The following is a 26,451-nucleotide window of genomic DNA, read 5'->3' as shown; positions in this document are numbered from 1 at the left end:
CAGGGAAACGTACTGATGTTTCTGAGGGGCAGAACACAGAAATTGCACAAGATCTACTACAGCCTGAGAGTCAGTGGTCACCAGCAAACAGCCCTTTGCAGCCAAAGCCCTCAGCTGAGCTTCCAGCCAAAGGGCACCAGGGTGGTCTGCTCAGTGCTCAGTAGCCTGCCTAGTTCTAGGTGCATGTTCTAATTAAGGTCACTTTTGAAGGCAGACCTGGATGTTTAGGACAAGCCTTGCTGCAGCTCCAGAGCCCCCTGGAGGAGCTGTGGCTTTGATGAGAAGCAATTCCATTAAACAGCTGTGAATGGAACAAGAATTTATAGTGACTTTATTTTCCGTGATTTTATCTATTTATCTTTACTGAATAAAGCAATTTCAGTCTGATTTTATTGTCTCACCAGTCAGACTAACAGGTGTCCCAGTTGAAAGAGTTATCAGTAGATGCATGTTTCCTCTGAAACGGAAGGAATGAGTTTTTCGGTGCTGTATCAAAGAAAGGGACTCTTTAGAGAGAAGGAATCAGCAAGCACATGTTCATTTAACACAGTATTAGCACTAGATATTAACATATAAGAGCAGCACACCCAGCCCCCTGTTATTGTAAATGTAGAAAGCACGTGAAAATGAAATTTCTCTGAGTGAGAGTACCAAACACTCTCCTTGTGATACTAAGCCCTATTCTGTGTGAGCTGACAGTACTGCCACATTCACTGCATGCTGACAGCTGAGTTAAGTGTAACACTATGACACAGAGGTGTCAAGATTGCTGAAATTAATACTAGGATGTGCAGTGTTTAGCTTGTTGAGTCAGCTAACTTAGGTGTGGCAGAGAAGCACTATCATATGACAGTAGAGGCACTGCAATTTAGCACAAAGTAAAGCTATTTCTTTTTGGAAAGATTTTTTGATGCTTTCTTAGAAAATGTATATTTTACAGTAGAATTTTAGCTGAAGCTATCAGTTCCCTGCACAGGCATATGTCTGTTATTACAGACGGGGAAAATGTAGCAGAGATGGAGCTACTTAGAAGGACAGTAGCCAAGTGAATGATTTAGAATTCTGAATTACGGTGCTCTATCTCCTTTCCCCCACTCTAACCAAGAGACTCCAATCCTTGGAATACAAAGGGTTTTTACTGTTGCAATAAGTGGTATTCTTTCAGATCCCTCCTGTGCCACTGAGCTGTACAATGAGATGACTCAGAACCAGGCTGTGAGGCTGAGGAGAGGTTCCAGAGCCCCCTTTATCAAAAGAGCACATGTCTGCTGCCTGTTCAGGGGAGAGACTGCTCAACACAAACAACTGAGGATGTGGACTCAAGTTGAGCAGTCCCAACTCCATGCAGCCAACAGTAGCTTTCTACCACATGCTATCAAATCCTTGCAGTGGCTTACATATCCTGTTAATCTCTCTCCAAGTGCCAGGGTCCTTCCACTCTTAATCTTTATAGGGTATTTTTTCTCTTTCCTTTTTCTAAATTAATTTAGTCTGATGTGAGAGATTACTGAGGTATCTTGAATTAAGGAAACACATCTGAGTAACAAATCTATTGCTCCAAACCACATACTAAAGACAAAGCTGTCTTCTTCTGAAATTGTTCTAGGAGAACCAAAATTTGGATCTAGAACTTTTTTTTTTTTTGAGAAGAGAGGGACATTTCTTGTCTTACTCAGACAGCTGCTATATCCTTTACTTTGGGGACCTCAAGACCAGCCCAGACCTTGGGAGGTTACCAGAAAGTTCAGACATCATGACAGTGAGCACACTGAGGCACTGACGTGGATACCACGCTTCCTGCACAGACAGTGCTCCCTCACACCCAGGAACACCAAATTCTCACTGACTCAGCCTTGTAGCAGGCTGTATTTTAACAACACTGCCACTAATCCTGACCCCACTGCAATGAACTCTGGTATTTCCTCACTGGATTCTGAGCACAGCTGTGCAAATGACAGATTTCCCTAGAACACCCATGGTTTGGAGTACCCTGGTGGGGGTGAATCACCTCAGGCTGAGCAAGAGCTGAGTGCTAATCTCTCATGGTCTAGGTATGTGCTGTGCCCACTGGCTGCTGTGCAAAGCCCTCTGCTCAGAACCTCTGCTTCTGGATCAAGCAGGGCACAGGGGAAACAGCCTGTTCTCATCTCTGGACAGCTCACCCAGAATTCATGGAGGAAATGTCAATCTTTTCCTTTGTTCCAGCAGCATTAATGTAGTCTTTGTTTGTTTGGAATGTGCTGTAACTCTGCAGCTCATTTACTGCTTCAAAACAGGGCCCTTGCTGCCTGATCCTGTGTGCACCAGAGCTAATGACAGCACTCCTGTTAGCCACTCAGGGACACACTAAATCATTGTGCAAGTTCTATATTTAGGGTGTCCAGGGAACAGGATTCCACTGGAACAACCAGCAGAGAGCTACACAAGTGTAAGCCACAAGAGATGTGCCATGCTGCTGCCAGTCAGGGGACTGTTACACCTCACCTACTAAATGGACAGCATGAGAGCTTTTGAAGAACTGGAGCCATGATCTTTTAAAAATAATTCCATTTTTGTCACTTTTCTTTGTTACTCTATGGAGAAAACACATTCCACTGAGAAACTTTGAGAATTGCCTCCAGAAAATGTATTCCATCTTAGGCTAAGCTTACATCAAGGATGCAACCACCAGAGAAAGAGATCAGTAGGGCTGGCTTCTATTCAGATTAGGGGCTTACTTCGCCTGACCAGGTACATCACAAAGGATAACACAGACTTGATGAAGACAACACATTAACACAGGGCAGTTTTAAAGTTAATCTGACATGAAGAAGGTGTTTAAATTCGTCTTTCTTCTCTATACACGTAAAGACATTACACCTTTATATCTATCTATGCCTATATATACCTATGCTTATCCATCTATATTCATGTTCAGCTTTAATTTTTCTTACTGGGTTAAGACATTTCACTGGGATACCAGTTACAGCAGCAAAAGGAAATTTACCAAATGTATCAAACCTCTTAGGCAGCCACATATATAAGCTCATGGTAACACGTGTACAGATATTCACATTCCAGGCTCTACATTGGCCATTTTGTGGTTTTAAGTGCATATTTCCTACAGACAAAGAAATCTGAGGTCGTCAGTTATTACATTCATGTTACCTGAACATCTTGCATTTTAGCAAAGTTTCCATGCACAAGCAATATTAACATCTGTTTCAAGGATCTCTGCTGGAATTGTAGCTTCACACAGCCAAATTGCCTATGCTTCCACCAGGGAAATGGCTATTTATTTTATGCAGCCATCTGGGCTCTAAATACTATGTTTTGTCATTTGTGATCTTGTTTTCCAGGGTTTCTTACATGAAATTTGATTTCTTCATAACTTATTTCTTCTGTAAATGACATTTTTGTAGTAATCAAACTTGTGAATGAATGTTTCATTAGAGACTTACAACATCAGTGTCAATTCATAAATATTTTGGATTGAGAGCCAAACCCTAATTGCAGCAGCTTTGATGGTTTACAATTTTTTTTTTCCTGTGGAATCATATGTAAACATAATCTTTACAAGCCTATCTCCCAGTTAGATGAGGGACATATGTTGATGCAGAATTTAATACTTCAGGATGATACTGGTCAAGTCATTGGAACACAGACCCTTGTGGTCTCAGAGCCCCGACCTCATCATTTTAAACAAAGGAACATCTTTCAAACAAACAGTACAAATAGATTGTCACAAACCTTTATCTACCAAGTATTATTTTTGCTTGGATTATGATAGAAATACAAATACTTTGTCTCCTCATATCATACCTTTCAGATGTTCTCTTAATACATTTTAGTACCAAGTCACAATTGTGAAAGTACCAGGTGTCTTGGAAAGCCATTTAGAGAAATGGTAAGAAGCCCTGGAGCAGATGAGAACTGCTGACTTTCCCAGTCATTGCTTGCTGTAGTCACAAGCTGGTTTGTGTTTCATCACAGAGCTCACTAACTGACACAAGGGAACCAAGAGCAGGACCTCAAGCCCCCTCAAATCTGCTCATTGCTCTCTAGCTATACAACCAACACTCTTTTTAGCCATGAGAGAGCTGTCTGTAAGGTAGGCTGAATGCTCCACCCTTCCACACGAGCAAGCCAAGAGATCTCCCCTGCACAAGAGCCAGCCCAACAGCAGCCCACCTTCTGTAGTCCAGACACTCCTGTTCCCTGGACACCTCCTCCACCAAGGCAAGACTCTCTTGCTCTTCCCACTAAGGGGTAATTTCCTTCTCTCTGTTGCTTACTCTGACTAGGAGGCCACACAAACCAGCTGGCACTAATCAAGCTGCCCTTTCCTCTCTGTGAAAGGGATGAAGCAGACACCAAGCTACATCACAGGGAACAAAGCCATCAGAGGGAAGTGCATGGCTAAGCCAAACAATATAAGCTCATTTGGTCTACTCCCCCCCCCCCCCCCGCCACTCTAATCACTGAGCAAAAGAATCAGCTCTGGTCTCACTGCTGGACCACAGCCCCTTCCCAGTGGCAGCTCCAGTCACCCAACAGGCTCCCCCTGACCCCCCCATACCCACAGTCAGACCAGGTTTCCTCACCAGCTTGACCCCAGGGTTCCCACAGCAGAGCCTCAGATGTCTTGTTCCATAAAGGAATTTATTCACAGCGCAATAACACAGGAACAGCTCACCCCAAGCTACCTGCACTAAATGTATTCCTCATCACCTTTTATTATTTGTCTCACCTTGCCCTCCCTGCACAATCCATGCTGTTTCTGCTCTCTTACCTTGTTCTTTGCCTTCTTTTCACCCACATACAGTGGCCTAATCATCAGCTTTACCATCTTCACCTGGATCAGTCACTAAATGGCTGCTGGCAAACACCTTCCAGGCAGCAATCTCAATCTCCTTCTCTAATTTGTTTCTTAAAACCTCCTCTTTCAAGAATACTTTTACATAACATCCTTTTATATAACAAACTTTCAGAGACAGGGAGGAGCCCCTCACAAAGCCAGAGAAATCTACTAGTTGTAGGTTTTACCTACACTGCTGCCCACAGATGCATAGCATTTGTAAGGACACAATCAAATCTGAATCCCTTTCCAGCTGGTGATTTGAATGAATATAGAAATAATGACTCTTTCCTCTGAGGCTAAATTCAGGCAGATTGACAGAACTGTCTCCTTGCTCAACAGCAGTAAATATGAGTAAAACAGGTCTAGGGAGCTCTGACCCTTCATAGGGTCTGTAGAGGAAGCTCTACCTCCCTTCAGTTTAGCCTGTGACATAAACCACTGGCCTGAGTACTTTTATTTCCCTGGAGTCGCTGAGCCCAGGAAATGACAGCTAGGAGGAGGCCAGTGTAGGGTCATGAGCTAGTTCACACCCTGGAAGACAATTACCAGCCAGGTGTGGATGTGAAAGGCACTGGTTGGAGGGATGTTTGATGCCTGCCAGCATGAGACCTGGCTTAGGCCTGTGCCATTCCCGTAAACTGGGAAGCATGAGCAAATTTTCCTTAAAATAAAGACGTGGAGAAGCAAATTATGAGACTCTGCAGCTGACTGCTTATGGAACTGGACAGGACACCTTGCCTAGCCTGTAATGATGAGTAATCCTAAATTTCATTACAGATTACAGGGGCTTACTAAAGCAGTCTGTCTACATGATGTACTAAGACTAATTATGATCTACCCATCTTGGTCACAGTAGTCATTAATTTGCTATATCTGTAACAGGCTTAATAACAAGGTGAAGAGCGAATGGGAGAGAAAAAGTAATTTCCTTGTCTCATTGGTCATTGTTTCCTATATGCCTAGGATGTCTGTGTGGGGACAACTGAAAATGGGGGGAGAATTCCAGCACAGAAGACTGTATTTAAATAGAGAAAGTGAGTGTCCTTGTACTAATGCAATGGTCTCCTAAGTGGGGTGCATGCCCTCAAGGGGTACATGAGACAATGTGCTGGAAGGAAGAAGATGATTTTTACACCATTAAAATGAAAAGAAAATAAACCCCCAGTGTTTATTCCATTTTTATCTCCTCCTTTTGAAATTTTGTGTGTGTGTTTTATAAAGTATATAATACATTTATAATTTAAAGGGTGTAGTAGTGCAGGTAAATGCTCAAAAGCATTTTCCTGATACGGGCATGTGATCAAAAAGTTTGGAAACCCAAAGGACTGGTCTTACAAGTAGCACCAGATCAGCTCTAAATCTAGAAGTAGTGCTGAAACAGCAAAATAGCTGGGGCAGGTAAGGGTCAGGGAAGATGCACTAGTCACAATCCTTGAGCTAGGACCTGAGCATCCTGCTCTGAACATCAGCCCATGAGGAGATCACAGTAAAGTGGAAAATCCTATGGATGGTAAAGAATCACAAAACAAGGAAAATTCAGTTATTTGTTAATGTTTCTTGCTGCTGTTCCAAATAATTCCATAAATGTGAGATTCATGCTGTAAGAACTCTAAACAAACCACAGTGTTTTCTGCAGATTTTCCTAACTCAAAGCATTTCATTCAGTATCGGCTGTATACTTCTTATTAACAGCATTAAGCAAATAGAAAAGTGATTGTTCTAAGAAAAAAAGTTTGTTGAAGTATAAGAATATGAAAATTGCTGCAGTGGGTAACAATAATTCCTTAGGGTTTAGCCTGACATTCTTAACAGTATATATTACTTAACTGATAGAACATAACAGCTAATTTAGAGCTATTAGGTCTATTGCATAAATATGTGGTCAAGGGCACTTTAATATACACCATTGTTACTTCAGACCACAACAGCTGCTTTGGAGCTGTCAGCCTATTTTTTCGCAATCTATTTTAATCTGAAAAAAAAAAAATTCTAATTACTTTGTAGTTGCTAATGCACAATTTAAGCTGATTGTTTGGTGCCATAGCTGAGCATTGTTTGAGCAGGGAAGGTGAAATACTATAAAGAAGAGGTATCACTACCATCAGACAAATCACAGAGGACTCAAACTCAGAGTTAATAAGAGAGATGCCTGCCATGTGTTTACAGAGGACAAACAATGAGAAAAGAGAGGATGTGAGACAGATTATTGCTTTGTTTAACTCTGTACTCTGCTACTTTAAAAACCTAAGAGGAGCCATTAAAGCTATGTTTATCGTTAAAAAGCAATATCTGCTTGCTACCCCACTTCCTAGCCCACTTTCCCTGCTGCCAGCCAGCTGGGAAAGCTCTGCTGGGAAAGGGGGTGCAGCCCAGCTCCTCCAGTGTAGCAACATGCATGGATGTAACCAGCACAGTGAGGGCTTCCAGCAGAGCAATTCAGTGGAAAGAACAGTGCCACCTTTTCCTGTCTTCTGGCCATTTGGCACATTACATTCCTGCTCTGCCCATAAGCACAGACAAGTGGTTGAGAAGGTCAGAGAGGCACCCGGCCTTAGAGATAAGAAATGTAGGGGTTCAGCTGCTTTTAAGTACACACAAAGGCCAATATAAATGTTCAGAAAACCCAGCTGTCTCTACCAGTCTCTGCTCAGAATGTGGTTCTCTATAATCATGTCATTCAAAGAGACTTTTGCTAAGTACTGAGGGAAAAGCGGCAGCCTTTGCTGAGGGGAGGAAAATGCCTGTTGCTGCAAGCTATCCATCATCTTCAACAAGTCCAAGATGTACTAAAGCTCCCTAATTTTTTATTCCCAACAGAGCAGGATAAGTTCAGTGTTTTCTTGACAGGCAGTCCTCCCATGTCAGAATCTACTTCCCAATACAGTTTTGGAGGCATTCACCTACCTGGTAGGTTGGATAATAAATTAATGCCCATCATATCTTTATCTGAGAAAGATTTTCTTCTTGCTGCTTTTTCCTTTTTTTTTTCCTTGCACATTGGGGAAAATTATCCTCACATCCCCCACTCCCCCCTCCACCCCCAGCCAGGAAATAGTCATTTTGAGGCAAGACCTTAAAATTGATGATTTTGAAAGTTTTCCCCATTGCCATGCTGTTCTGCTCCTGCATTCCTGTGGTGCCAACAGATGAAGTTGTAAGCCTGTTCGCCTCCCTGCATCTAATCCTGATACTACTCAGCAGCAGGGAAGGTGGGCAAATGTTCACTAGCAGTTGTTGGCAAAGAAACACAGCAGGATTTAAACTGGATGATGCCACTGCATGTGTAAAACAACCATTTGAGCAAATGCTGCTATAGCAGCATTTTTAAACAGTAAAACAGAATTTGCTGTTAACCTTTTGTTTTCTTGCTAGCTGTGCTGATGAGTTATGATTAATTGTAGTTGTGTTTACAAAAAAACTTCAAAACAAAATGAATAACCAATTAAGCTTATAGATAAAAAAATATGATTAAAGCTTGTAGTGATTGTTGTGACAGACTTTTAGTGTGCTCATATGTAACTAAAATAAATTGCAAAAGGAAAATGTGAATAACATTCTGTTGCACTCTGGTGAAGGGTTCCATGTTATTTTTTAGAAGATCATTTTTCCCATGAACTTCCTTCTCTTCCTTTCCGGTTTGCACAGCCTGGTATTTAGCTGATGTGCCCCCAGATTTTTTGTGGTTTAAACATACTCATATTATGGCATTCTAGGACTGTTCTGGATGAGGATCATCATAACAGTAATATGCCATGCTTATGCACTATTCAAAAGCTTGAGCTGGGCCACCTAGTGTGACATCAAAACAATGGGTAAAGAGCACCCCAATTACTGCTTGTCCCCACCTCTCAAGTTTCCTTGTTTCTGATAGTTTTTCATAGAGACCATAAGAGCTCCTTCCTTCAAACTGAGCTCTCTTATTATTTAAAGCTATCACTTTGGTATCTGGGAAATAGAAGCTGAAATATCAGCTGTCAATGTATCCAATGTTAGGAACGGGAGTGAACTTTTCCTTGAAGATGATGGGAAAAGACACATCACACAGCCAACCACAATGACCTATTGCAGTTCATAAGGCCATCTTTAATTGAAGAAATTGCTTTTTGGCAATGCTGCTGCCTAGCTGGGGCATTTAACTGAAACAGGGCTTTCCCATTAGGAAATGTATGCAAGAGCATTTTATACCTGTGCATTATCCCAGCTGTGCCCTAAGTCCTAAGAACAGGTTCTGTCCTTTCTGTTTCCATCCCATATTTGCCACACACATCTTGTGTGTTAGTGCTGGATCAATTGCCTTGAATATGAAAATGTTTAAAGCTTGGAGGAGAGTCAGTAAAACCCTGAAGAGAGGCCTGGACAAGAGTGCCCTGCTAATGGCAGGCCCAGCACCTGCATTAGAAGATTCCTTTTCTAAAGGAAAGTTTTTTTAATCTTTTCATTTTGCCTCAGCTGATGACCCACACTAGGTGGAATATTGAACAGCTGTAGCCTCACAGAGTGAAAAATCACCCCCTTGAAAAGCAGGGGGATCCATACAGCAGGACCAGAGCATCTGTAGCCACACTCCCTTGTAGAGGGAGCTCCCTGTGGAATTGCCATCCTCCTTCCCACATTGCCTGAATGTCAGCTGGCATAGCCAAACCTTCAGAGCCACCAGGACAGAGGTGGTGGCTGATGCTACAGAGAAACAGACGCTGCAGAGTGAAGCTCTATTGCACTTAACTGGACACAGAACAACACACACACATGTGCTCAGAGATTTATCCACTGGGACGGGAGATACATGCAAGATAGGGAATTCTGTGAGGAAGGAGTGCAGAAAGAAACATGGCTTTTGTGAAGGGACTTGGAGGCAGTACAGTGAAATGTAGAAGGTTAAAGCACTACAGCTGTGGACAGTTTTCCCCTTTCATCTGGTAGAAACCATTTTTTTCCCAGAGCTTTGTTAGAACAAAAAAGTTTTGGAGCACAAATGCCAGAAGCAAAATTGAGTTAGACAGAATCAGTTGCTTCTCTGGGATCTTACAGGAGAACATAAAACACCTTTTCCAGGGAGACCTTTATACTTCATTTTAGCTGTGCATCCAAGCCTAGGTCAGCAAGATCATAGCAACCATAACATCTAAAAATTACATTCCTTACATGGAAATAGGCTGGGAAAATATTTGTTGAGTAATGAAGTACATTCTTCTCCTCTATCTGCACCACCTGGCATTGCATGGATCTCAACTGGGTAAAATAGGCCCCAGAACTGAACTTCAAGCCTTCAAAAATACAAGTTCCCCAGTCACAGGGATTTTGCTTAAATACAATTCTGTATTTGGCCTTGGATTTCTGAGCTTTACAGTTCAAACCTATTCTCTCGTTCCACTGTATTTATTTTTTAAGTTCAATTCTCATGACTTTGAAAGCTTTTTAAAGGTCAGAAAACAGAAGTACTAGATATTGCCACCATCACCCACAATGTAATGCAGTAATTTCATACTGCTTTAAAGCTTTCAAAAAAACATGGTGACTTTTCATCTCAGGGAGTGTGGTTAAAGGTGTAGGTCAGGTTTCAGAAGGAACAGAAAGTAAGCCAAATCCTTTGCCATTAGATGTGGTGCAGGCTCTGGGTGATGTGGTGGAAGAGCTGTCCTGCTGTTGAATCCCTATCATAGCTCCCACCTCTGGGGTAGCAGCATCCACTCCTGGGCACAGCTATTGAGCATCAGACCAAGTTGTTTAGTCCTGTATTTATTTAATCTTTGTGAAGATAAAGAAGGATGTTCCACTGAGAGCTCTTTTGTTTCACTCTCTATCAGTTCAATAGGAAAGAGAGCAGAGCTAAAGCCACAAGCAATGGTTTGTATATCTTGTAAGTCTTCTAAAGCCATGTCATCATATGCTGTATTATGTTGTCTTTTTTACTGAGTGACCATTGCTCTATTGTACACCATCTGCCTTTTTGTGACTTGATGAACCACATTGTAAAAGGCAGAAATCAATAAAGCTCTCCAGAACCCAAAACCTTGGCGAGAAAAATATTTTCCTGCAGCACCATCTTGTGGTCCGTGATTTTAGAACTGAAGATGTCCCTCCCCTCTCCCTGGGCCGGGAAGGTTTTTCTGCAGACTTGTGAACCACACCCAGCTTTCAGCAGTTTATTTTCTAGCCACAGAGGTACTGTGAGGAGCCTGGCAAAAATGATTGTGCCCTCTTGTAGCTGACTTGGACCCTCATCGACTTCTTGGAAGGGATAGAAGGGACAAAGGAAAATTGAATTTGGCTTGATATACATGATACAATCAGCAGCCTAGGCACTGGGTGAAAGACATGTTTCAGTTAGACGTGAGGTAACCCCATGCTGAAATTGTTCTGTAATATGCTTAGGTCCAGGAGCACAAAAACAAGCAGACCAAAAAAATGTTATGCAAGAGATCTGAATATTCAGTGTAAGCAGGCAGCCAATCAACTGATCAGAGCATCCACCTCTGTGACACTGTCAGTACAGTTTGCATCACACACAGGCCTGTGAATAAATATCTGTGCTTTGACCCTAAGGTGGCAATCATGACCTTCAACAGTAATGAAATAGCTATCATGACATCTTAGGCACAGAGAGCAGTTATTTAAGTAATACCCATGGCTTGAAAGCTATTAATTCAATGCATTGTCAAGCTAATAGAGAAATTAAAATGTAAAATCAGAACTTTTGTCTTCTCCAACTGAAAAGCAAAGCTTCCAGCTTTTTAGAACTCCTCTACAGCAAAGCTGCTGTATGGACAGGCCCCACGTTTGTGCACTGTGCCCTGGACTACTGCTGTCCCACTAAGGGGAACACAACCCTGGCTTTCACTTTTTCATCTCACCTCCTCCTCTAACAGAACATTTTGCTTATGCTCCTCTTGTTCTGGTGCTGCCAGATACAGCTACTGCAGATGCACTGGTTGTTCACTCTTAGATACAGTTGTTTTATCAGTGTGTCCCTTTGTCAGGATGTTATGTGACATTGAAACCAGTTGTGCCGCCAATGACATGGAGACTGGAGGAATTTATTGCCCTTCAAATCAAAATCATGAATAACCACGTGAAAGCCTAACTTCCTGTGGAGCATAACTCACTCTCCATAATCACCAGCCACGAGGATTTCTCTGGTTTGTCACGTGCACAGTTCAGCTGTGACAGTGCCTCGAAATTCATGCAACAGGAAACAGTTTTTTATTTGTCAAAATGTCTAAATACGTACTTTACCTTCCATAAAAATAATATCAAAAAAGAGCAAATACGCATTAGATTTAGAAAGCAAACAGTGCCCTATTCAGTTTCCATTGTTCTGTTGCTCCACATCAAAAAGAGTGTAATAACTTTGCTTGCAAAATTTTAACCAAATCATCTGTAATACAATCCTTCTGGCAATGGTTGCAGTGTCAGCCTTTAAACTCCTGCATATAGTTACATCTGATCATCAGCAAGCACTCCAACAACTTCATGAGAGTGCCTATATGCATATTCCACCCACATTACACTTGTATTTTAAGTGATCCTTTTTTAGGACTTAGGAAACCAAGAAAAATGTTTTAAACAGGGAATTCTGAACGTACAGAGTTTCAAAGAATCACTCATAATATTTACTCTCCAGCTTAGGACCAAAGCTCCATTCCTGCCAATTGTAGGTCTTGGAAATTCTGCTGCATGGACTTCACAGCCCCAAAGGAATATGACAAATGATTGTGTTATTATGGGTAATACTGACTTCTACTGACATTCTTTTAGGTGCTCACTCTGCACTCAGCTGTCAAAAAGTGTTACACATTTGTTTCTTTTATTTTTGTTACGCTACAGAGAAATAGAAAGAAATTGCATTTTGGAATCACCTAGTTCAGGAGACAGGTCATCCTAAGATCAAAAAGATTTGTGTGGTGTAGCAATATCCAGCAGTGGGAACAACTCCAGAGACAAAGCTCTTGCAGTTTCCTTAAGTACTCTATATTTTTGCCAAGCATATCTTTAAAGCAATTGCCCAACAACAGATTTCCCAAATCCTCTGTAGCCTGGTAAAGAATTAGCTGTTCTCCTCAGCAAGAGTAGCACTACTGTGCTATGGGGCCATCCAATATGGAACCAGAGCAAGCTTCCTCTCAATACCAATTTAATGAGTGACAACAGTCCCTTAATCTGTTTGTAAGACTGACCCCTAAGCTGAGATGGACACATAACTGCTATCCTTACATCCCTCCACAGGGATGCTACTGTATGAAAAGAACACTGACTTTACTATTCAGGGGTTGCCATGTGCAGTTTGCCTTCCAGTGTTACCAGGTTTTTTTTTTTTTGTACAGGAGGTATAGAAAGAGTGCAAGAAACTAGAATGAAAAAAACTTTTACTGCAAAATCAATAGTATTATCAAGGGTTAACAACTTTGTATTACTTCAGTGCTAAAATAAAATGTGTCCTTTTCTAGGAGACAGCCAAACAATCCTGGTGTCTTCTGCTTGATCTTCAGGATCAGGTGGATGTTCCTATATACCAAAGGGAGGAAAAAAATCCCAAACATGAGTGCAACTTGATTTAGGGACACCTTTCCATTTCTGCCTAATCGATAATCTCCCTGAAATATTTATTTATTGTCTAATGACCTCCCTAACACTTTATTATTTCATGTGACCTTTAGTAGGCTATAGCTTGGCATGGTCACATGAAGTAAATAGCATTTCACTCTCAGATTACATTTATTTCAGTAGTCAAACGCTCTTCCGCATTGAGGAAGAATGGCAAGAATGCCAAGGTGTGGAGCTGTGGGAATGCCTCCGGTACAAACCACCCCTATCCATACAGAAAGACAGGCTCTTCAGTGCCTGTAAATGGATCTGCCTCTCCTGAAAGCAGCAAACCCATTGTGTTTCCACTTTCTCATACTACAATTTGCACATGAGATAAGGAACTGAAGTGGCTGAGGGCTTTAGCCTCAGCCTGTCCACGGCTTTGCTGTCAGCTGGCAGCCCAGGACAGCAGTTGAATTCTTGCAAACTCTTTATCTCTCCCACAACAGGAACTGAAGGTGGTCCCTGACAATGCCTTTGGACAATTCTACTGCACTGGCAGGCAGCAGGTATTTGGTAGTGGATATCTTAGTATCCTACACAGACTCAAAACTGTGTAGAACCCTAAACTTAGAACAAAAGAATACCCCAAAGTTAGTTTACCTTCTTTTTTTGTCCTTTTGGTTCTTTAAGTCAGTCCAGTAAGTGGCGATGAATCTCTTCATCATGAGTCTGTTTACCACCAGCTCTTTTTTCCCGTGCAATTTTCTGTACTTCTTTGCCTATCTTTTGTAAAGGATTGATACACGGACTGCAACATATTAAAACAGCTGAAAGTGGTTGATTTCCAAAGTAGGAATTTGGAGAAGGTCACCTAGACTTCAGCCATGAAATCCTAGCTCCAGTGAAAAAAACTCAAAAGGCTATAGTTGATTCCAGGGGCCATCAGAAGATTCATCACCAGAAGAAAGATTAAGGTGAGGAGAAGCATTTCAATGCTTTCCCATTTCTTACATTTTCTTCATGAATTTCACCTTTTGATTCATACAGAATCACAGAATCATTCAGGATAGAAAATGCCTTTAAGATCATCAATCCCAACCATTAACCCAGCACTGCCCAGTCCACACAAGGCACACACAGGCCTGGGACACCCCTTGCTGCCCAGCTCTTCCTGAGAGAGGAATTCCTACACAGGGCTGCTCATCTCCACCCCAGCAGGCCAGGATGGGAGACATTGCAACCATGACCAGAAATTTCCCCAGTAACAAATCAACAAAATTCTGTTGGCTTCTTACCACAGCTGTACTAGGGATTGGGCAGGAATTAAGACTTTTCTATGAAATTTTTTAAGTCTACACAGTATTTTCCAAAAGTAGTGCTATTTAAGTGCACCTGCATTTTTCTAACCTCTAGTGTTTTAACCTACCTGTCCTTGCATGTGATTCTTAAAGAAGACTAACAAAACTGAGAGGAGAAAGATAGGCTAGCATAGTTATGGACATAGCAAAACCAACAGAGCACAGCTCTAGGCAGGAGATACTGCGCTGATAGCACACAAGGGAAATTGCCAATTGGCAGGGAACAGATGTGTAGATTCTGCTTCCTGCATGAAAAACACCATTGGAAGGAGGCAAACACACAGTTTGTCCATGGGGATGTGGAAAGTAACAAACCCTCACTGACTTGGGAAATTAGATCAACTAGAATTGATCAGGTGTGGCAAGGAGAGGAGTACTCAGCTCCCTCTATCAATATTACAGGAATTTCATGTTCCTACATTTTATTTGTCTGGCCATGGTATAGAAACCTTGCAATTTACTCTAGAGGAGGCACAGTGGAGTTAAACAATTATCCCAAATTTCATCAGCAAAAGTCCTCTTATTTTTTTTGATAACTCTAGAGAACAGTTTTTACTTTTGTGCATACCAATTGCAGTACAGATTTGGCGTTGTGCATAGAACTTTCTCAACAATGACTGTATAATGTTGAAAACAAAATAATTTCTATCCAGAGAGGTTTTTGGCTTATTAAAGGAATGTTTCTCAAAGCTCTATCAACTGTCTCTAAAACTGATAAAACTCAAAGTTACAGTGTGATAGGATTGCACCCTTCCTCAAACTTTAAATATATGATGTTGGAAATTTAAACCATTTAGCATCTGGTTAGTTACTGCATTTATAAAACAAACCAAAAAACCAAGTCAGCAGAAGAGCAAAATTCCTAGTTTCACTGGCTATGAAAAAACACAGAATTGATCATTTAAACATTAATGTGATTTCTCTCAAAATGAACACATATTAATTAATTTTCCAGAAAATTTATGATAATTTCATGTTGATTCTTTGCCTCCTGCTTTCAGGTTCACTGATGACTCAGTGCAGCTATCTGTATGCTGAGCATCAGATGTTGAGCACAGTGTAAGATGCAATGTGGAGATTTTCACAGCAGGTTTTGTCAAAATGTGGAACTCCACAGCAAACAGCCATCTGCCAAGCAGCCTCATTAGTAAAGTCTATGTGTGTGTGTATACGTGCATGTATATGATCCCACACAGACTACTATATCTTAGAAAAGCAAAAGTTTAACACTTGGAGGAAAAAATCTTCACTGAAAAACAATTTTGTCACATTAGCCAAGTTGTAGCACCAGTCATTCAATATGAACTACTACCTAAGCAGAATAAAGCATAGTTATGTTAATTCATTCCATCAGTTTAATGACCTTGATGTTGGAGTTTACATTTTTCCTGCATCCTGAGAACACATACACATGCTGAAACACTTCACAGTATCAGACACTAAACTGCTTGCATAGAACTTGCAGGCCCTATACATTAAAAACCCCACTCTGCATGTTAGTAACAGTAGAGATAATTAATTCCCAACTCACAGCCCCTCTCTCATACTATACTCAGGCCTCATACTTTGTTCTTCCCTTCCTTGTCTTACTGCATAACTCCAGGTCTGTCCTGGAGGAACTCTGCTTTCGTGTTTTATGTGCAACTTCCCAAGCAAGTGAAGTAAGATTAAGTCCAAGTCTTTTATATCCAGGTCTTAGAAAGAGTACTGGGGCATTAAATAACCTTTTTTTTTTCTTTAAGCCAAATTGACTCTCTGTTTTATGTAGCTTCAAAATAGGACTCATCTTTTATATTTGAACATTAGCTTCTTGTCCTTTTTTTTCACAATCTTGTCTCCCCTCACCTAGTTAAAATATATCAGTTCTCCATATTTTCACTGTTTAGAAACCTAATAAATTAGGTCTGGTCATGTGCTAACACTTACCTTCTCTGCAAAAAGGCACAGCAGCAGATTGGTAGAAATCCCAAAATCAAAAATCCTCCTCCGGTAAGCAAAACCACTCGAATTGCCAGCTGCACATCTGTAGAGCCAGCAGAAGTTTGCATTAGTTCTGAACAATTCTGATACAGACACTGAGGCTCAGGTGACAGAATCAACCTCTAAGATAGACATCTTTGCTGCCATGAAGTCACAGCCTTGTTGCCACTTTGCTCAGACAGATATTTCATCAGCAAAGCTCTGACAGTACTCACACCTTAAGACACACTCACACTTAAAGACTTTAAAAATGCCAAGGAAAACTGCCATCTCTCAGATGAATTTAAACTTGGACTCACTGATCACAAGGGTCTTTTCTAATCTAAATGATTCTATGATTCAGCAGCACAATGGCAAAAAAAGTAAGTGTTAGGAATGAGCTCAGATGAGAAAGAATTGGTCTCAAATTTCACTTCCGTTTGAAAAGCAGTATTTGTTTAGTTTCAGAGGCAACCAGGGTTTGGGTAAGCCCTGGGCATAGGGCACAGCTGAGTGGGGGGAATAAATAATAGTTTAAAAAAACAATCAAAGTCCCTTAGAAGCTGTTTCAAGAATGGAGACAAAATCTTTCAAATGAATTCTATTCCTCTACTTGAGTTCATAACTTTTGTAGCATTTTCTTAAGGCCTCATTTAATTCCCAGTGAAATTCAAGACAAACCTCCCAATAAGAAGAACCATTCAGTATGCAAGCCTGTGACCAGCTGACAAACATAACTGCCATGAGTCTAATATCTGTTAAGTGCTTCTGTTTTGTCAACAGATTGCTACAAGGCAAACAGTAAGTGTTTGCATTTTCTTTGGACATATGCTGTACATCCAGGAGCATTCAAGGAGCTCATTAATCTATGAACAAATAATTCTGTAAAATAATCAGCCCTTGATATTGATGTCTAAACAATAAAAGCTAACTGGAATGAGGAATCAAGCAGTCACAGCTGAATAAGCATATTTAATTTTAAAATTTGCTTCAGTATATATCTTAAAAATGAGCAGAGGAGCTATAATTTTCACTGTACAGCTTTTCTCCTTGCTGTAGTGAAGTGTTTTTTATACAAAATATAAAGGCCCAAGCTGGGACTGAATATTATTAAAACCTTTAATTTCTGTCATATGCCCCTAACTAACAAACAGATTCTGATGCCATCACACTGGATAAAACTTTCTTCAATCAAAAATTATTTAGCTGGTAGTAACTGCAGCTGCCCCAGTACTGGAATGTGGAGCTGCTCAAGCACAAGAAAATATTCAAAGTCTTATTTTGACCTCAGCCTGCTCCTGAAGAAGCAGAAACAAGAGAAAGTGAATTCATGTCAGCTGTCAAGTAACCTTGGGGTTTCATATCTGTGTTAAGTCAGCTCATCCTAAAAATTGGGCTATCACCTCTGAAATCAATGGAGGTATACTGAATTATGCCAGAAAGAACTAAATCATTAAGTTCTAGATTATGGTTTCTTTTTACTAACTTAGTAACATGTTTGGCAAGATTGCTTATATCTGAAAACTCTTCCTACATTGTTGGTTGTTTGTCCTTGGACAAATTAAAATTTTGACTGGACACAGCCCCTGGGAAACCCATTGTAGCTAATGCTGGTAGAACAGGGAGGATTAACTATATGGTTGTGAGCGGTCCCTTCCATGCCCAATAATTCTGTCTATAATAAAACACCTCTAAATTATTTTCCTTTGTCAGTTTATTGAAGCAACCTCCATGAAAAGCAACAACTGTTTCTAGAAGGCTAGACAAACAGAAAAAATTTATGATAAAAATTAAAATTTGATGCAATCCTTTCAGTAGAGCAAAGACAACCATGGAGTTATAAGCAAAGATAGGATCTATAAACCCAGCTTTTTTGCATTCACATGAGAAAAAAAATCATGCCCAACAAGTTGATGCTCAAAAGAAAAAAAGGAGTTAAAATGTAATGTTAAGGCTGAAATTTGATAACACAGAAGTACTGACATTTTGGTTGAAAGAGACTTCTGCAGATCACATAGATGAATCTTCCTCTTGAAGCAAGGCTACTTATGTCTTGTTATATCCAAGTCTTGAAAACCTCCAAGGCTGGGGACTCCATCCCTTTTCTGATGAACTTTTTTCCCCCCGAATGTCTGAGCTAAATTTCTTATGCATCAGTTAGTGGCAATTCCCACTTGTGAAATTATCTGATTCTTCCAGGAAGAATTTGTGACTCTCATTTTGTAACTTCCCTTCTAAACAGGCTTCAGTAGCTATTAAACAACCAATTAGCCTCCTCTTCACCATGTAAAATACAAATCCAGTTCCTTCACTTTTTCTTCACTGCACTTTCATGGAGTCACTACTTTGGATTAACCCTCACTTTCAACAAACAAAGCCTTTACTTCATTCTTTGCAATGACATATGTGACTATATTTTTTTGTATGGCACTTGTTCTTTGCTTGTGCTGGGCTTGACAGTATCCAGAAAATTTTCTATCAAACAATTGTTTCCTTTATTAGTATAGATGAAGAAATCCATGCAAGCTTACAGTTACTTTAAAGAGAGGGGTGTCCTGGAAAGCCAAAGGTACAAACAGCAGTGAGAGCTGTATTGTGTGACCAGATGCAGGGTTTGCTCTGAGGCAGCAGCCCAGAGCAACACACTCACCATCTCTCACTGGCATGTAGCACTGCTCCTCCTGGCCAATTTTGAAAGGACAGCAGTGAATTTTTGAGCATTCAGACATGTTCAGGCCTTCTACAGGACAAGGAGTTAAGAGTCGCTCATTGCTGAGGCGGCAAGCTTTAAAAAGGAAAAAAATCAGCGTCGGGTAAGATTTCTGTTCTGGGAGCAATGTGAAACAGAAGGAAGTCATCACTTTGGTGTCTCTAGCATGTTTTGATTAATTAAATCTCCCAGAAAAAAAATATCATTGACGTTCATGTATGTTCTTTCCCAAAACCTCACCAATTTCTATATTGAAATTAGCAGAAAAGCTAAATCATGCTATAGAAAATCTGTAATTTGCTTTGTTTCTGTAAGGATCTATTACAAAGCTGAAACTAAACACCATTGTGATACTTTTTGTACTTAGGTTTGTAAATTAAGTGAAAAAGACAAACTAAATTTTTTGACTATTCTGTTTCTAATTAAAAACCAGCAGAAATTTAAGGCTTTTTTTTTTTTTTTTTTTTTTTTTTTTTTTTTTTTTTTTTTAAGGACTATATTGCAACTAACCATCTCTGTTTGGCACTTATTATTTGTTTCTACAAGCAGCTGAAAATCAGCTGCTAGGAAAAACCCCCCACAACATCCAATACAGTTAATGAACAGCACATTTAAGCAATTTTTGAGATTTCCTATTTAATAGGAGATTTATTGATAATCATGAGATACTCTGTGGGAATGGTTTAAATGTGTAAGATAAATAGTAGATGTCTCTGCATATTTGATTCCTATAAAACATCATATCTCATCCCTTATGTTACACAGCAGCTGCAAAGCATCATTTGGTTCCAACAACTCCCCCAGGACTGGCTGTATTGTCAGTCTCACATTTATCAGAGACATTACTGGTAGCCAAAGTCAGTTTATTAAAGGGGGGGGGGGGGAAGATCAGGATCTTCATCAGCCCTCTGTGCTTGCTTAGGCCTACATGTGAGCAATACTGGTGGAAGCACACTGATATTAATGCAGAAACATACCAAGGGAAAAGTAGCATTTCTCCTTCTCTTTCCTATTGGTCTATGTCTGGTTATGGAATCAGGCTGGCTGTTTTTATATAGAACAAATCCTTTTTGTACTCATATTATTTTGCTTTTTGATATTAGCAAGTTAGCATTGTGATTTTCATCTCAATAATTTTATGAAATAATGTAGTCCTTGTAATTTTACTTCAGCAGTCCAAAGGTGCATCAGTCTAATCTAACAGGCCTGAAGCCTTCCTTAGCCAGTAGAAGTGGGAGAGACATCAGTGTAGGACAAAATCCTTCTCTCATTTAGGCTGTGCCAAATTCTCTTTTGTCTCTATGTGTATGTGGGAAGACTGGAAAACTAGTCCAGATGAGATACGACAAATGGCATGGTGGCATGGTGAATCCTATGCCAAACTTCCAGCATAATTTCAGCATTTCCAGCACAGTCACATCACTGGTGATGGAGGGTTTTGCAGGAGGGTAGCAATGCAAACAAACCTGTGATTGTCCCAAAGAGGCACTTAGCAATCCTGTTTTGAAGAGCTCTAGTGAGTTTTACAGTATTAGACTGAGGGTTTTAAACACATGAAATGCTGACAGGTAGGGGAGGGAGGGTGGACTGGAAGCGAGGCAGAAGTGGGAAGGAAGAGAGAAACAATGCTGCAGTGGTGAAGTGACACTTACTCATTGGTCTGAAGAAGCTTACGAAAGATACAAATACACCTTCCATTGTCATGTTAGGTTTGCTGGGTGCCTCTACACTCTGTTCTGAACCAGGCTGAATCGGTGCTGCAAGAACTGAAAGTTCACAATGATTAGCTCATTACCATCAAAACTATCCGTAATTAATTAAAGCAATGACATTTTCATACTGATCATCACTCATTAGGAAGGCATTTACAGTCATCAGGAACTGTGTCAGACTGATGGCTAGCAGGGTTAAGCACAGATGTCTTTCCGTTGTATTCACTTATATTGCCTTAAATTGCTTCATGAACCACAATGAGTAAAGAACTAAAGCTGTAAAATTTAAATTAAAGAATGCATTCAGGTGGAAATTGTCAAGGATAAAAAGCCCTGCTGCTCACCTATGAGGTGCAGGTTGCATGAAAATGCTTTGCTGCATGTATAGTTTTATTTCTCCTATGCACACAAGCAGAACTTCGAGCTTTTTAGATAAAGATCAGACCCCAGTTAAAACACAGAAACATGGTGAAAGGCACCTTTATCAGGCACAACCAAACATGCATCTATCCCAGCTTCTTATTTCAGACAGTGACCTGCTGCAGTTGCATAGTAAAGAGCAAAACATCTCTAAGTATAGAGGTACTGTTACACAAAAGCTACTGATTTCTTACTCTGGGACTTCCCAATCACCTTTCATTTCCACTATTCTAAAAAAAAAAAAAAAAGCCAAAAATGGGATCAGTAAATCCTGCTGCCTCCCTGTATCTCTTTTTCATTACACCAAAAGTGCAAATCACAGTAGGACTCCACTGGCAATCAACCCCTCCCCAATGAGGGGGAAAAAGAGACCCAGTATTCCCACTCGCTTGCCTTTTTCCTCTCCATGAGAGAAACTTACACCATCACCACTTTAACAGCTTTCAGTTAAAGCTGACAGAGTTTGCTGAAAGCCATTTCATGGTGTTAGAGTCCTTGTGATAGAAGTCAGATCACAGCCTAACCAAAAACTAAGGTATTGAACAACTTCAGTCTTTTGCATAATTAATTGGGAGCATAAAGTAGGAAATTAGGAAATTACTTGTCCTGGGGCACAACTTGCCTCTTCTGTGCCATACAAAACTCCCTTGGGAAACAGAAAAGAACGGAGTAGAGAGAATTGAAGCTACTGTCAAAACAGATAATATGAAATTATTGTGTAACAGAAATGTGACCACCAAAGCTCACACTGACAGTTATGTCATGGGGTCCCTCTCTCTGCTAGTAAACAAGACAGAACGGAAAATTTTAAAGACTTTGTAATGATTTCATGGGAAATCGGGTCTGGTTTCTCGATGCATTAAGGATCAAATGCAAAGATGTTCAAATGGATCCTTTAGACATGTCAGATGATCAAACTTAACTTCTGTTAGTGCAAGTAATCAGACAAAAACCTTTCTAATTACTTTGAGTCATCTGCTGTAATAAGCAAATACATCAATTCTCAACAGACTATAAGAACACCTTTAATGGTATGCTGGGAAAAAAGACTAAGTGGGGGAAAAGTAGAAGAATCTATAACTGGGGGGAAAAAAAGAAAAAAATTATGATCAACTGTGAAATAAAAGCAAGTTTCACTGACCGGGATGAAACCAGCAGCATGTATTTCTTGTATTATTTGCACACTTGTACAGATGCACGGAGGGAAATGGGAATTATAGTTGCAGGAAAAAAATATATGTTGCTCTATTTAAGTCTCAGAATGGATCAACCCAATCTGAAGCAATTGCTTGTAATATTTCTCAGTATTTCCCAAGCATTCCCGAGACTGCTGGCCAGTAAAAGTACTTGCTGCTTCTTTGAGAATGCTTTTGTCCTTGCAATACTCACGTGAGTGGATGCTACCAAGCAGGAGCAGGACCATGAAGACCCACGCTCGACGGGTGCCAAAAGGCAGCATTACTGCAATGAAACCAAGAGCAGGAATAGGTATAGGGCCCTGCATAGAACAAATTACTGATCTTAACTTCATATTTATGGGTTAGAGCAAACCTGACAGTTGATTGCTGCACAGAGCAGGACTGCCTTTTTTGCAAGAAAGACGCCAAAACCCATTGAAAATATATGTGTATATATTGGCAATAAATTATTTTGAAGAAATTACTCATTTAAAGGGAGTTTAAAGGAAGTAATCTTGTTAACAGAGACTAGCAAAAAAATTATCTTTCTTAAGTGTCCCAGAGCTGGACACCTGGCACTTAAAAAGTTAATTTTTAGCTAAAAATTTTAATCTGAGTTCAATGAACAGAATGAAGAATAAAGAATGAATAAGTTTTGAAAGCTTAAAACTGAATTCTAGTTTAGCTCACTGAATTCTTCACTCTTTTCACAATTGGAGCACATGAAGAGCTTTGGATAGCATCTTTATTTAAAAGGTGGTTCAAAATGGTATTAGGGACTAAAATACTTTTAGAAATCCCCATGTGATTCATAGTAATTTAACAGTGGGTTTAAGCTGGGTTTTGTACCTGCAAGCAGCCCCTAATGACTGCTTTGACAGATGCTGTATTTCTCTTTGCCTGCCCCTCCTGTTTTACCCTAAAAAGGGCTTTTTTCAATTATTACCATGTAGTTCTAAAGACAGCTTAAACCTAGAGACAGTTTGTTAGTACTGGGGAGGGGAGAACCCCATTTTCTGAAGTGCTGCACAGGGAAAAGGCTGACTGCATTTCACATGGATGTTGACCTTTGAAGGGTCAGCTCTTTCTGCACTCCTGCTCAGTGAGGAAAGCTTCCCTGCCCTTGGAAGTGCCTGTGCTATAGAGGAATATACAAACATGTTCTATCCCATGGAGAAACTACTTCGGTAATGTGAAATTATTTCCTAAGAGGACAGGAATAATGTTTTTCAAGAGACTTATTAAAATTTAATACCATTCATGACAAATTGGGAAAACAAGGGAGAAGGAAAACAAGATAAAGAGAAAATAATTTTTCTTGCCATTACTTACTTTCTTTGCTGTCTCCTCCAGCCCTGATTGAGCAGGGCATGAGCAGCTCCCCAGGGTGCAGCAACCAGAGACTGGCCCTGACAACCGTGGAACCAAAGCACATCACAGTCACCATCCCCATTTCAGGTGCATGGAACAGGATGGAGCAACAGGGGGGCCAGAAAAAGCTCAGTGTGCTTTGGGAGAAATTTGCCCCTGCTGAGACTGTTGGAAAGTCTCTCAGGTCTTCCAATTCACCAAGTTAAAAGCAAGTTCATACTCTTACCAGTCACACTCCAGTGTACAATACAGAGTATTGTATACTAAACATCACCTAATTGAGCAGCCCAGGTAAAAGATCAAAACACAATCCTCTCAAATAAAAAACTTCAGTCAGAATGCTTAAATTAGAGCTTCTCACTAACCCCTGAAAGGTGAATTAATTAGGTATTGTTTCACCAAATATTTGCACTCTTGACGCACAAATCTGACACGCATCTTTCTTAGACTTGGAAAGCCAATCATATCCTGGGCTGCATCAAAGGGAACATGGCCAGCAGGTCCAGGGAGATGATTCTGCCCCTCTACTCCACTCTCTTGAGACCCCACCTGATGTACTGCAACCAGCTCTGGAGATCTGGCCTGATTTCAACTGGGATAGAGTTAAATTTTCTTCTTTGTAGCTGGCACAGTGTTGTGTCTTGGATTTAGGATGAGATTAATGCTGATAACACACTGATGTTTAGCTGTTGCTAAGCAGTTCTTGCTCTCAATCAAGGACTTTTGAGCTCCCCTGCTCTGGCAGGGAGCAAGTGCACCAGAAACCAGGGGGGAGCATGGCCAGGACAGCTGACCCAGACTGGCCAATGGGATATTCCACACCATGGCACATCACACTTAGTATATAAACTGCAGGAGCTGGCAGAGAGATGCCAAACACTGCCCAGGGATGGGCTGGGCATTGGTCAGTGTATTGAGCAATTGTATTGTGCAGCTCTTGCTCCTCTTGGATTTCATCTCTCTTGCTCCTTTTCAACACAATGATTGTATTCTATTATCTTTCAATTATTAAACTATTCTTGTATCAACCCATGATTTTTACTCTTTTATTTCCTTTGATTCCCATCCCCACTGGGAAGGTAGAGGGGGAAGAGAGCACTGAGTGAGTGAGTGAGCAGCTCCCTGGTGTTGCTGGCTGGAGTTAAACCACAAGTTCGAAGAACATGGGACCTTTTCAAGCTTGTCCAGAGGGTCATGAAGATGACCAGAGGGCTGGAACAGCTCCACTCTAAAGACAAGCTGAGAGACCTGGGGTGCTTCAGTCTGGAGAAGGCTCTGGAGACACATCAGGGCCCCTCTCAGCACCTCAAGGGGCTACACGAGAAAGATGGGGAAGACTTTCTTAGCAGGGCCTGTGCAATAGGACAAAGAGCAAGAATTTTAAATAAAAAGAGGTTCCAATTAGACTAGATAAAAAGTTGAAGTTTTTTCCAATGAGGGTGGAGAGGCCCTGGCACAGGTTGCCCACAGATGCCCTGTGCCTGGAGGTATTCTAGGCCAGGCTGGATGGAGCTCTGGGCAACTTGGTCTATGGGATGGTGTTCCTGCCCAAGGCAAATGGAACTAGATGATCTTTAGGGTCTTTTCCAAACCACATCATTCTAGGGTTCTACCACTTCTATTCCTTTTATTAAGGAAAGGCTATGAATAGAATGGGAGCAGTGTTTTTAAAATATACAGAAACCTAAAGTAAATGCAGATGCCATCAAATCAGCAGTTCCCTTAACAGATGAGCTGCCTAAAGCAGTTGCAGTATGCTACAGAAGCCATCTGAACTGGTAAGTGAGCCTGAAAAAGCTTACATATTCACGCGGTTTTTTTCCTCATTTCAGCTAATTGCAAAACGAGTTTAAAGGGTGGCTCTCTTTAACCTCATTTGTATGCAGCACTAGCTTGCTAAAATAAGCAACAATACATAGTATCCTCAGTTTCATTGTTTCACTCTATACCCAGACTAGACTCAGCCACTCTCAGCAGCTCCAATACGGGGATAATTTGGAAATGTCTAATCCCCAAGCCTTCCTTTTCTGAAGCATATGATTTACATGAAAGCGAGATTTTCCATGCTGATTTACCTCATGGAACACTCCAGACAGTGTGATGCAGGGACTTTTCTCAGACTGCTAAGAATCACAGAAAATTGCCCGCCCCCCCCATTTTAAACAGAACACTTAATTGATTTTACTACATTTAGGAGTGTTGATTTCTCTTGCTGTAGCTGTAGCCTACACCTGAGGCTCAGCCTGAGCGCACCAGGCAAAAAAGCACATCCAAACCCCAAACCACACCCAATGTTTGTTCTTATATTTCTGCAACAATCAAGTTCTTAGCATTTACAGACTACATCCATGTGATAATTTTTTGCTTTAAATTAACT

General features: G+C 40.7%; 1 protein-coding gene across 3 annotated transcripts; it reads right to left on the bottom strand.

The window, feature by feature from the left end:
- Positions 1-13,221: 13,221 nt before the first annotated feature.
- Positions 13,222-24,887, bottom strand: LOC128814454 (fmr1 neighbor protein-like). Of its 3 annotated transcripts, none has more exons than XM_053990299.1 (8): positions 24,624-24,887; positions 24,036-24,112; positions 22,915-22,986; positions 21,046-21,159; positions 19,334-19,468; positions 16,651-16,747; positions 14,027-14,174; positions 13,222-13,342 (listed from the first exon to the last, which is right to left on the bottom strand). In XM_053990299.1, exons 2-7 carry the CDS (start codon positions 24,073-24,075, stop codon positions 14,057-14,059), a joined length of 576 nt encoding a protein of 191 aa, XP_053846274.1. In that variant the 5' UTR covers positions 24,076-24,112; positions 24,624-24,887; the 3' UTR covers positions 13,222-13,342; positions 14,027-14,056. The 3 variants fall into 3 exon arrangements, with proteins under 3 accessions (XP_053846274.1, XP_053846275.1, XP_053846276.1); XM_053990300.1 differs by having other exon boundaries at positions 22,915-23,023; positions 24,624-24,881; XM_053990301.1 differs by lacking the exon at positions 24,036-24,112 and having other exon boundaries at positions 24,624-24,881.
- Positions 24,888-26,451: the final 1,564 nt, after the last annotated feature.

This window comes from Vidua macroura, chromosome 14 (genome assembly GCF_024509145.1).
Source record: "Vidua macroura isolate BioBank_ID:100142 chromosome 14, ASM2450914v1, whole genome shotgun sequence".
Taxonomy (NCBI): Eukaryota; Metazoa; Chordata; class Aves; order Passeriformes; family Viduidae; genus Vidua; species Vidua macroura.
The sequence above is the reverse complement of the archived record's forward strand: the minus strand, read 5'-3'. Positions and strand labels throughout refer to the sequence as shown.